Source organism: Cricetulus griseus, chromosome 2, assembly GCF_003668045.3.
Source record: "Cricetulus griseus strain 17A/GY chromosome 2, alternate assembly CriGri-PICRH-1.0, whole genome shotgun sequence".
NCBI classification, from domain to species: domain Eukaryota; kingdom Metazoa; phylum Chordata; class Mammalia; order Rodentia; family Cricetidae; genus Cricetulus; species Cricetulus griseus.
This window is the reverse complement of record NC_048595.1, coordinates 148667904-148681218: the sequence shown is the minus strand read 5'-3', so window position 1 is coordinate 148681218 and position 13315 is coordinate 148667904. Positions and strand designations below refer to the sequence as shown.

At 37.9% G+C, this 13315-nt stretch overlaps 1 protein-coding gene across 4 annotated transcripts in view; it reads left to right on the top strand.

Moving 5' to 3' along the window:
• Positions 1-13315, top strand: part of CUNH8orf34 (chromosome unknown C8orf34 homolog) — a 392051-nt gene that overhangs the window by 306060 nt on the left and 72676 nt on the right. For all 4 annotated transcript variants that reach the window (XM_035440010.1, XM_035440008.1, XM_035440009.1 and 1 more), the window contains exon 10: positions 10616-10692. In XM_035440010.1, the coding sequence (XP_035295901.1) occupies positions 10616-10692 (77 nt within the window). The remainder of the gene's footprint in view (positions 1-10615; positions 10693-13315) is intronic.

Genomic DNA, 13315 nt, shown 5'->3' with positions numbered 1-13315 from the left:
CCCAATTTGCTCAGCAGATCTTGAACCTCTCCCCTTCTCCAGGGGACCATGTATGTCTCTCTTAGGGACTTCCTTGTATATTAGCTTCTTTGGCCGTGTGGATTGTAGGCTGGTTATCCTTACTCTATGTCTAAAATCTACATATGAGTGAGTACATACCATGTTTGTCTTTTGCCATTGGGTTACCTCTCTCAGAATGGTTTCTTCTAGATCCATCCATTTTCCTGCAAATTTCAAGATTCCATTGTTTTTTTCCTCTGAGTAGTACTCCGTTGTGTAAATGTACCACATTTTCTCTATCCATTATTCGGTTGAGGGGCATCTAGGCTGCTTCCAGTTTCTGGCTATTACAAATAGTGCTGCTATGAACATCGTTGAGCATATATCCTTGTTGTATGAATGTGCTTCTTTTGGGTATATGCCAAAGAGTGGAATTGCTGGATCTTGTGGTAGACTGATTCCCATTTTTTGAGGAGTCGCCATACTGATTTCCAGAGTGGCTATACAGGTTGGCACTCCCACCAGCATTGGAGAAGTGTTCCCCTTTCTCCACATCCTCTCCAACATGAACTATCATTGGTGTTTTTGATTTTGGCCATTCTGACAGGAGTCAGATGTTATCTCAGAGTTGTTTTGATTTGCATTTCCCTGATGGCTAAGGATGTTGAACACTTTCTTATGTGTCTTTCAGCCATTTTAGATTCCTCTATTGAGAACTGTCTATTTAGTTCTGTACCCCACTTTTTAATTGGGTTGTTTGGTGTTTGGGGGACTAGCTTCTTGAGTTCTTTGTATATTTTAGAGATCAGCCCTCTCTCAGATGTGGCGTTGGTGAATATCTTTTCCCACATTGTGGGCTGCCATTTTGTCTTGCTGATTGTGTCCTTTGCCTTACAGAAGCTTCTCAGTTTCAGGAGGTCCCATTTATCAATTGTTGACCTCAGTGTCTGTGCTACTGGTGTAATGTTCAGGAAGCAGTCTCCTGTACCAATTAATTCAAGGGTATTTCCCACTTTGTCTTCTAATAGGTTCAGTGTAGCTGGATTTATGTTGAGATCTTTGATCCATTTTGACTTAAGTTTTGTGCAAGGCAATAGGCTTGGATCCTACTGCAGTCTTCTACATGTCTGCAATCATTCCAGCACCATTTGCTGAAGATGTTCTTTGTTCCATCGTATAAATTTGGATTGTTTGTCAAAAATCAGGTGTTCATAGGTGTGTGGTTTAATATCAGGGTTTTCAATTCTATTAGATTGGTCTACCAGTCTATTTTTGTGCCAATACAAAGCTGTTTTCAGGACTATATCTCTGTAATAGAGCTTGAAGTCAGGGATGGTGATGCCCCCAGAAGTTCCTTTATTGTATAAGGATGTTTTGGCTATCCTGGGTCTTTTGTTTCTCCATATAAAGTTGAGAATTGTTTTTTCAAGGTCTGTGAAGAATTGTGTTGGTAATTTGATGGGGATTGAATTGAATCTGTAGATTGCTTTTGGCAAGATTGCCATTTTTACTATGTTGATCCTACCTATCCAAGAGCATGGGAGATCTTTCCATTTTATGGTACCTTCTTTTTTTAATTTTATTTATTTATTATGTATACAGTCTTGTGCCTGCATGCCAGCAGAGGGCACCAGATCTCATTCAAGGTGGTCGTGAGTGAGCCACTGTGTGGTTGCTGGGAATTGAACTCAGGATCTCTGGAAGAACAGTCAGTGCTCTTAACTGCTGAGCCATCTCTCCAGCCCTTCTGGTATCTTCTTTAATTTCTTTCTTTAGAGACTCAAAATTCTTATGGTACAGGTTCTTTCACATTTTTGGTTAGTGTTACCCCAAGGTATTTTATGTTGTTTTAGTCATTGTCCACAGTTTGATGGAGTATAAATTAATTTTATTTATAACTTTTCCTTTTATTGATACTAGATTATTTTTCTCATGTAATATATACTGATTACAGTTTCCCACCCTTTACTCCTCCTAGTTAGTTCCTTCTCATCTTCCCTCTTATTTGGAGTCACTCCCTTTCCAACTCTTATTATAAAAGAACAGGCTTCAAAGGGATAACAACAAAATAAAATAGATAAAACAAAAGCTACCCATCAGAGTTGGACAAGACAAACCAATAGAAGGAAAAGAGCCCAAGAGAAGGCACAAGAAACCAAGACACACTACATTGATGCCCATAATATATACTCAGAGGACCTGGTGCAGACTGTTGCACGCCCCATGCATGCTTCTTCAGTCTCTGTGAGGTCATATTTGGTTTGTTCATGATTTAGAGGGCTTAGTTTACTTGGTATCATTCACTCCCTCTGTCTACTACACCTTTTTTGACTCTGCTGTGAGGTTCCCTGAGCTCTGAGAAGGATTTGATGGGAAACATCACATTTGAGGCTGAGTGTTCCAAGGTCTCTCACTCTAAGCATACTGTGTGGCTGTGGGTCTCTGTATTTGGTCCCATCTGCTACAGAAGAAAGCTTCTCTGATGATGGCTGAGCAAGGCGCTGATCTATGAGTATAACTGAACATCATTAGGAGTCATTTTTATCACTCTTTTTTTTGTTTGTGTTTTAGACCAGCAGTATTCGGTTTTACTCTAGGACCCTGGGTTATCTAGTATTAGATTCTTGAAAACCAAAGCAGGGTCAGGTATGCATTCCATCTGGAGTGACAGTGGGCCTTAACTGAAATCAGATATTGGTAGCTTACTCCCGCATGTTTTGTAATACTATTGCATAGCATATCCTGCAAGTAAAATAGCATTGTAAATAAAAGGGTTGGTGGTTGAATGCGAGTTAACATTTCTCTTTTGGTAACATGCAAGAGTACCTTCCTGTACCAAAGGCACTAGGATGTAGGGGTAAAAGCTCTATGGAGGCACGAGCTCAACTTCTCCAAGTTCAATGAATTGTGTAGGTGTTGTCTTCAGCAATAAAGACTTGATGTCAGTTTGTGGACATCAACCTATAGTCCTGGCAATAGCTTGCCTTGTTTGGGATTCCCACGGGGTCTTTGGCTAACAACTCTATTAAATATAAACCAATACTGGTACTGGAAGCTTCATTTGATGACAAGATAGTTGGGGCTCTATCTCCAATTATTTGGCAATTTCAATTAGACATGTATGTATTTCAGGAGGTATCTACTGCATTATTTCCATACTAACCACAATGACCCTTAATTTCAACTCTTTCCCTGTTTTCCCTTCATCATCAACCCATCTCTGCTCCTCCCCACTTGATCCTCCTATTCACACTCCCCCATTTATCCTATTTATCTATTGTATTTCCCTTTCCTAATAAGATCTATTTTACCCTCTGGTCTCTTATTCTATTCCTAACTTCTGTGGCTCTATGGATTGTAGTTTGGTTATCGTCAACTCAACAACTAATATCCACATATAAGCAAATACATAGCATATTTGTCTTTCTGGGCCTGGAATACCTCACTCAGAATACTTTTTCTTTTATTATAGTTGCATCCATTTGCCTGCAAATTTCATAATGTCTTTTTCCTTTAATGTCTGAGTGATACTTCATTAACAATAGGGACCACATTTTCTTTATACATTCTTCTGTTGAAGGACAATCAGGTTGTTTCCAATTTCTGGCTATTATGAATACAGCAGCAATGAAGATAAATGAGCAAATATCTTTGTGGTAAGATGAAGCAAACTTCGGGTATAGGCTCAAGAGTGGTATAAATGGATTTCGAGGTAGATTAATTCCCATCATTTTGAGTAGCCATCACACTGATTTTCATAATGGCTGCACATGTTTGCACTGTCACCAGCAATGGATGTGTGTTCCTCTTACTCAATATTCTTTTTTATGCTTTTAGTTATTTTTCCTCCATTTTTTATTTAAATTAGAAACAAGATTGTTTTACATGTCAATCCCAGTTCCCTCTGCCTCCCCTCCTCCCCTGACCCCACTAACAATCTACCTATCCCATACCATTTCTGCTCCCCAGGGAGACTGCGGCCTTCCATGGGGGAGTCTTCAGAGTCTGTCATATCCTTTAGGATAGGGCCTAGGCCCTCCCCCTTTTGTCTAGGCTGAGAGAATATCCCTCTATGTGAAATGGGCTATCAAAGTCCATTCCTATGCTAGGAATAAATCCTGATCTACTACAAGAAGCCCCATATATTTCTGAGGCCTCCTCACTGACATCCACATTCAAGGGTTCTGGATCAGTCCCATGCTGTTTTCCCAGTGATCAATCTGGGGGCCAAGAGCTCCCCCTTGTTCAGGTCAGCTGTGTTTGTGGTCTTGACCACTTTGCTCATCACTTCTCTTTCTCTGCAACTGGATTCCAGTTCAGTTCAGTGTTTAGCTGTGGGTATCTGTTTCTACTTCCATCTGCTGCTGGATGAAGGCTCTAGGATGGCATTTAAGTTAGTCATCAATCTCATTATCAGGGGAGGGCATTTAAGATAGCCTTTCCACTGTTTCTTAGATGGTTAGTTCGTGTCATCCTTGTAGATATCTGGACATTTCCCTAGTGCCTGATTTCTCCTTAAACCTATATTGACTCCCTCTCTGATGGTATCTCTTATTTTGCTCTCCTCTATTCATCCCCATACACAACCTTCCTGCTCCCTTATGTCCTCCTCTCCCCTCCTCTTCTCCCTTTCTCATTCTCCTTGCTCCCTCTCCCTTCCCCTATGCTCCCAATTTGCTCAGGAGATCTTGTCCCTTTTCCCTTCTCCAGGGGACCACATATTTCTCTCTTAGAGTCATCCTTGTTGCCTAGCTTCTCTGGTGGTATGGATTGTAGGCTGGTAACCCTTTGCTATATGTCTAAAATCCATATATGATTGAATGCATACCATGCTTGTCTTTTTGTGACCAGGTTACCTCTCTCAGAATGGTTTCTTCTAGTTCCATTCATTTGCCTGCAAATTTCAAGATTCCATTGTTTTTTTTTTCTGGCTGAGTAGTACTCCATTGTATAAATATACCACATTTTTTCCGCCATTCTTCAGTTGAGGGGCATCTAGGTTGCTTCCAGGTTCTGGCTATTACAAATAATACTGCTATGAACATAGTTGAACAGATGTCGTTGTTGTATGAATGCCCTCTTTGGGGTATATGCCTATGAGTGGAATTGCTGAGTCTTGTGGTAGACTGATTCCCATTTTCCTGAGAAATCACCATACTGATTTCCAAAGTGGCTGTACAAGTTTGCACTCCTACAAGCAGTGGAGGAGTGTTCCCTTTCTCCACTTCCTCTCCAGCATAAGTTGTCATTGATGTTTTTGATTTTAGCCATTCTGACAGGAGTAAGATTGTATCTTAGAATTGTTTTGATTTGCATTTCCCTGATGGCTAAGGATGTTGAGCACTTTCTTATGTGTCTTTCAGCCATTTTAGATTCCTGTTTTGAGAATTCTCTATTTAGTTCTGTATCCCACTTTTTAACTAGATTATTTGGTGTTTTGGAAACCAGCTTCTTGAGTTCTTTGGAAATTTTGGAGATCAGCCCTCTGTCAGATATGAGGTTGGTGAATATCTTTTCCCATTCTGTGGGCTGCTGTTTTGTCTTGCTGACTGTGTCCTTTGCCTTACAGAAGCTTCTCAGTTTCAGGAGGTCCCATTTATTAATTGTCGATTTCAGTGTCTACACTATGTGCTACAGGCATAATGTTCAGGAAGCAATCTCCTGTACCAATTTATTCAAGGGTATTTCCCACTTTCTCTTCTAAGAGGTTCAGTGTGACTGGATTTATGTTGAGGTCTTTCCTCCATTTGGACTGAAGTTTTGCACATGGTGATAGTTATGGATCTATCTGCAGTCTTCTACATTCCAGCATCCATTTATGTCAGCACCATTTGTTGAAGATGCTTTCTTTTTTCATTGTAAATCTTTAACTTCTTTGTAAAAAATCAAGTGTTCATAGGTATGTGGGTTAATATCAGGGTATTCAATTCGATTCCATTAGTCTACCCATATTCTTGCCAGCATGATCTGTCACTTGTTTTTATTGATCTTAGCCCTCCTGACAGATGTAAGATGAAATCTCAAAGTAGTTTTGATTTTCATTTCTCTAATGGCTAAGAATGTTGAATATTTTTTAAAAGTTTTTTCTCAGTTTTTTCAGCCATTTTGATCTGGACTCTATTTTTAAATAGGATTAATTTTCAGGGGGGTATTTATTTTCTTGAGTTCTTTATATATTTTTGATATCAGTCCTGAATCAGGTGTGTAATTGGTAAAAAAAAATTCCCACTTGGCAGGCTGTTGCTTTGTCCAAATTACTGTGACCTTTGCAGTGCAGAAACTTCTTTTTTTCTTAAGGTCCTGTTTATTAATTATTTATCTTAATGCCTGTGCTTATGATTTTCTTTTCAGAATGTCTTTTCCTGGGCCAATGATTTCAAAGCTATTCTCCACTTTGTCTTCCAACAGCTTCAGTGTATCTGGTTTTATGTTAAAGTCTATGATTCATTTGGAGTTGAATTTTATGTGGGGTGATAATTATGAATCTATTTGTATTCTTCTACATGCCTCCATCCAGTTTGACAAGCACCATTTCTTGAAGATGCTCTTTTCTTAATGTGTTTTTCTGGATTCTTTATCAAAAATTAGGCATGTGGATTTATTTATGTGCCTTCAATTTGATTCCATTGATCAATGTGTCTATTTTGTGCCAATACTATGCTGTTTATATTACTAAACTTGTGTAGTACAACTTGAAATCAGGGCCTATTATGTTAGGGTTGCAAAGCTTTAGTGGAGACATATCATTCTGGCTGTTATTGATTGATTATGTTTTTACACTGGTATCTAAGCACCTGGGGTTGGGATTTTAATTCTACTGCTGATATCTAGGCTTGTCTTTGGGTGTATGTTTTTTTTTTCCTCTCTTGGTTTCTGTTTTCTCTCTAGTACTTAGAAGAATGTGATGTCTCTGTGTTGCCTTATGGGAAATTCCTTTCGTTCTTTGTTGGTGTGGCCAGTGGAACCCCAAGTAAGAATGTGTTCCTGGGTACTAGGAACTAACAATTAGGAATGTGGATGAACTGGGGTGGGGAAATGGGGTTCCCAGGAGGAAAAAAGCAGAGTGTTACACTAGGATCTGCTTAGTCACCTGGTGGAAAGGAGAAGTGGAGATATTGAGTTAGCTTACCTATTTCCCTGGGCAGAGTTTAACTTAATTTTAGAAGATGCAAATGAAGTTCAACTTTCATCCTGATTTAATGGGTCTATCAATACTAGCTTATAAACTGTGAGATGCTGGTTTTAGTAGGTAGGTGCCAAAGTATTCTTTGAGATTGAATGGCTATTTTTTTTTAACTTGGTGCATTTTTCCATTATCCGTCTTGATTTTATCAACTAAAATATGCTACTTTTAATAGTTCTATTCTGTTTAGAAGTGTTGAAGGTAAATTATCTTAATTTATGTTTTCCCCAGAGTTAGTATCATAGTGGAGGGCACTCTGTGTTCTGCAGTACTATCTATGTTTATATAGAGATAAGCTTGTGCCCAAGAAATCACCTAGTCTGTCTTGAATGAACCACTCTGAGTTAGCAGAGATAGAGATGCAATGAGCAACAACCTTGGACTTGTGCCAAGTTTTCCATTGTTTCCTTACTCCTTGGCCATAAGGGACTAGAAGTTTTCACATGCTAATTACTCCCCCAGAGCACTTATTTCATGCATTAGAAAAATATGTCTCTACTTGTACATGAGTCTAAGTGATTTTTTTCTGTATGGAGTCATATGGCTTAAAAAATACATTTTAAATTAAAATAGAAAAACTTCCCTCTTTCCACCTCCAGCATCTTCCAGGTACACTCATTCTAACCCTTTTCATGTCCTCCCTTGAAATTAATTATTTTTATTTGATTATTATTATTATTATATATTGTTGTATATGTATTAAAAATATATAAACACAAGCTGTAAAGTGTCTTTTTGTGTGTGTATATATACGGTTTCAGAGAGGATCACTCTGTATTTGGTAATCAATAAGAGAACTTACCCCTGAGGGAGGCTAATTATTCTTCTCCCAGCTATCAATAATTGTCTATATAGGTCTTTGTCTAGCAATGGATTCTATGAAAGTTTCTCCCTTACACATTATAGTGTCTATTGATATTGTCATTGTTCCAGTCTTTTTTATGTAGCTATTTCTAGCAGAAATTGTTTTACACTAAACTCCCTGGTATTCTGGCTCTTAAATTCTTTCAGACCTCTCTTCTGCCATGTTCCGCAAGCCACACATGCAGGAGCTGTGATGTAGGCTTGTACATTAGGGCATGGCTTCCTATGATCTGTTGATCTTTGTGTTGTATCTAGTGTCAGTTTATTGTATTGGTCTCCATTTGTTATTAAAGAGAAGCTTCTTTGATGAGGGCTCTCTTAATATTAATAAATGTAAGAATCAAGTTTATAAAACCCAATGGTCTAAAATACTTTCCTCTAAACTGATTTATGAAATCAAATTCAACTAGGGAAGATGACAGCACTTGATATAGATTACTTATAGATATAACATATAATTATCAGTATTGTCAAATTCTTTAGCAACCATATTTTTCTACACTGCACTAATTAACCTAAATTGACAGCCATATGAAGGGGTTCCCATCATGTTATTAATGTAATTGAAAGCCACCACTCACCCACATCTCTAAGATTTACACTAAACTTCTTGCTTGATATAGTAGACAGACAAAAACCTCTACCATTCAGAGAGGTTTCACCTAGCAACTGATGGGAACAGATGCAGAGACCCACAGCCATACATTAGAGGGACCTCAGGAAATCCTGTGCAAGAAGGGAAGGGAGCATTATGGAAGCCAGAGGGAACTAGAACACCACAGGAAAACACAGAGTCAACTGACCTGGGCTCATGGGAGTTCATGAGATTGAAACACTGCCAACCAGAGAACTTGCTTGTGACTGACTTGGGCCCTCTGCACATGTGTTGCAATTATGTGGCTTGTACTTCTTGCGGTACACTTGGCAGAGGGAATGAGGAAGGAAGCTGTCTTAGATTCTGTTGCATGATGTTGGGACACTTTCTTCCTGCTGGGTTGCCTCATCCAGCCTTAATAGGAGAAGAAGTGCCTAGTCTTGCTGCAAGTTGATATCCCAAGTATACATGGAAGGTCTGCACTTTTCAAAAGAGAAGGGAGAGGGAGTAGATGGGGGAGGATGAGGGTGTGGGGAGGGACTGGGAGGAAAGGAGGGAGAGGAAACTGATCCAGCTGGGAAAAATTAATTACTTGATTAATTAATAAAAAATTAAAAGATCTTCACCATTTAATAATTTGCACCCATATTGATTCCTTCACAATTTGTCATCTGATTTAAGAGAGAACAGCAATAGATAGAATTGATACTTAAGTTGTATAGCCGTCTCCCCAACTAAAAGAAAGCATGAAATAAGATGAATAGCATTGCAAAACAGGAAAAAGACACTAAAGATAAATATGTATCCAAATCTGGCTGAATAAATGCCAAAGTGTTAACTCAATTTTATATTTATTTTTTCTTTTAATCATATGTGTATTGTGTGTGTCTGTGTGTGGGTATATGCATGTTAAGTGCATTTGCCAACAGAGGTCGAAACAGACTGCTGGATCCCCTGGAGCTGTAGCTATAGGTGGTTGTGAGCCAGCTGGTGTGGGTGCTGGAACCAAACTCAGGTCCTCTATGATAGTAGCACAAACACTTTTGTTTTAAAAATTAAAAATAGATTTTTTTCATAGAACATATTCTGATTATAGTCTTCCCTTCCTCAACTTCTCTAAGATCCTTACTGCCCTTTGTTGTTCTCTCTCATTAAAAGTCAAACAGGCATCTAAAAGACAGAAAAAGAAAAAAGCTAAAAGAAAAACAAACAAACCTGAACTGACTAGGACAAAACAAACAGAAAGAGAAGGAGCCAAAAAAGTACAAGAAACACATACAGACACAGAGAAATACACATTTTCATACACAGAAATTTCATAAATTCAAAATATCAAAAACAATAATAAATAAGTAAAAGACCCGTAGGGTTAAAAAAATGCCCAGACATTATGAAACAAACAAATAAACAAACAAACGTGCAAAAATACATTGAGTTCATTTTGTGTTGGTCATCTGCTGCTGGGTATAAGGCCTGCCCTTCAGTGTAGTTTGTGTAACCAGTGAGATTTGTTAGGGAAAACGGATTTTTCTTTGCTTGAAGTTATCACTTGGAGATAGCTTTTAAGTTAAGGGTGTGACAACTTCTCCTCTCAGCCCTGGGACCCTATCTGGCTTAGACCTGTGCAGGCCCTGCTGCCATAGTGTCTGTGAGGTAATATGGAATACACATTCTAAACTACTGGTCCCATCTATCCTGGCTGAAGTATTGCTTTATATGTAAAAATTAAGTGAACTAACTCTTGTACTTTTTGATTTTATTACATACTTCTGAATTATAAATATGTTCATTTGCATATGTATCTATAAGCTGAATAAATGCTATTCAAAAGTCTACTCAGAAACATTGGGACTCTTTGAATAAGTAGTTCAATTCTGTTGATATCCTCTCACCACCACATATACATACATATATGTCTGCATATATATCATGCAGAGGTAATGTGTAACTTCTGTTTTTAAACATTAAAATAGATTCTTTACCTGGGACTGAAGAAACTCTCATGGAGGAAGGTGAAGATCTTGAGAAAACATCTAAATTAACAGAACATGTAAGTATATTAATTTATTTGTTTTTGTTAAATCCATAACAAACACACAGAAGGGGATGGTAGGGGAGAGAGAGCACTAATATAACATTCACAAAGAACAGAAATAAGCATTATTTTTATAAAGAATACTTGAAATGCATTCACTATTCTCTATGCTGCAGCAGAGTTATTATAGCAGTAGGTGACCCCTTTACAAAATACATTGCAATGCTGCAGTAAGCTCTTTGGGCGATTGTGGGAAACTTGACTGAGGCAGTAGTTAATTGCTGTGGAAAATTTGACTGATGTGGTAGTGAGTTCCTGTGAGATTAGCTGTTACTAGTGCATAGGCACATTCTAAGAGCTTATGGGTTGCCATGTCGAACTTTGTCAAACTATTTAATAAAGTTGAACTATATGCATCCTAATAGAAAAAAAGTGTTGCCTGGGTCTTGAAAGTTTACAAAGTCCTTAATGCATGCTCTCAACAGGTGTGGAGTCCTTGTTATTTTTGATGACTCTTTACCAGGTTGTAATAGGATTCAGTTTCTGACTTCTAACAAAATTCAATTTTAAAAAAGTAAACACAGGAAAACAACAAGAAAAAACCCTCTCTATGTAAATTCTAAATATAGAAGTTTATAAAAGATTTTGAATTGCTCTAATACTCAAGCTAATGCAATCTTTTATATTTATGCAGTGTTAATATAGTGCTGGCAAATTCCTTGTGTGTTTGCTTAGGTTCCCATAATGAGGTACTACAGATGAAGTGGTGGAAACAATTGAAGTATATTTCTTCCTGTATATGGGTGTAGAAGGATGAGATAAAGTTGATGTCTACTGAGGCCTCAGGGATATCTGTCTTCTGCCCATGTCATCACAATGTCTTCCCTTTTTATTGCTGGTGTGTGCCAGCTTCTCCTTTTACCCAAAGGGAATCCCTAGAATCACCACTGATACTGGGTTTAAACTACCTTAAGGACTGTATTTCAGAGAATTAGCTCTTTTAGAACCCATTTACAAACATATTTTGAGATAACCACACAACTTTTAGGGGTATCCAATATAACCTATGGCATTGTGATGAAATGGCATTCAGCTTATATAGTATTTCATTAATGTTGTCATCTTTTCTATTGGATGTCATAATAAAATTAATTCTAAAAATGCTAAGGAAATTAATGCCTCTTTCTAAAATATTACTTTCTTGGTGTAGGTTTCCTGATCTTTATTAAAATTTTACATTTCTGTGTCTCTTCTTATGTACTCTTGTCCCTGCATCCTGATACATAACCTGTTTCTTTGTTTATTATCCATATCATCACAGGTAATGAAAATAAAAATCCAGAGACTTTTGTTTTTCTACTTTTATTTTCTTAACTGAGTATCTGCACACAGTAGGACCATAATACATGTCTTTTATGTTAATTGTATAACTCTGAAATAATCCATTAACAATGAGTTAAATATGCTAGGCACAGTAAGAACCATCTTAATTTTTGTATAGTAGTTGGTCATTTCTTTCCATTACCTACATGTTCCCAGCTACTATCCCACCTCCTGTCCTCAGTATGGATAATGCTAAGAGAAGCTCAGTCACTAGACCATAGTATTGGATATTGAATATTTTCTTGTCTACCTCACTATTGCTTTCTAGCTTCTAGCTCTAGTTCTCCTTCAACAGCTTAAAGTTAATTCATGTTCCTTCTAACTAATACTCAGATATTTGTAGCTATGTTGGTTTCCTTTCTGTTGCTATGCTAAAATACTCTGACCAAAACAACTTAGAGGAAGAAAGAGTTTGTTTGGCTAGTGTCTCTAGATCACTGTTCATAATTGAGGGAAATCAGGGCAGGAGCTTAAGAAGAATCTTGGGGTAAAAACCATGGAGGTGCCGGGCGTTGGTGGTGCACGCCTTTAATCCCAGCACTCGGAAGGCAGAGGTAGGCGGATCTCCGTGAGTTCCAGGGCAGTCTGGTCTCCAGAGTGAGTGCCAGGATAGGCTCCAAAGCTATACAGAGAAACCCTGTCTTGAAAAACAAAACAAAACAAAACAAAACAAAACAAACAAAAAACCATGGAGGGATGCTGTTAGCCAGCTTACTAGTTCAAGCTTAGCTAGCTTTCTTCCACAGCACAGGACTACCTACCCAGGGAATGATGTCACCCACAGTGGACTAGGCCCTGTTACATCAATAGCAGTCAAGACAATCACTCACAGACATGCCCACATGCCAGTTATGATCCCTTTCTCAGATGACACTAGGCAAAGTCAACAGTTTAACCTAAAACACAATATGTCAGCATGTCCCACCTAAGACAAATTATTCAGCCAACATACAATCTATAATTTTGAGTCATTTTTACATTACATAGTTTCAAATATATATCTTTTATAGTCCCTCTGAATGCATTCTTACTTGCCAAGTCTCTTTTAAACTACTAGTCACAGTATAACCAAACTCAGCACTTCAAATAATGCTGCCACATGAGAGAGAACAGTGGGATCTGTGTTTGAGATAAATGTTGTCTTTTTGATTACTAATCAAGATTGCATCAACCTTTCTTTGAAAAGACATATTCTCATTTATAAACTTCAGTGCATACACATAATAGCTGGATTGTCATTCAGATTATAATAACT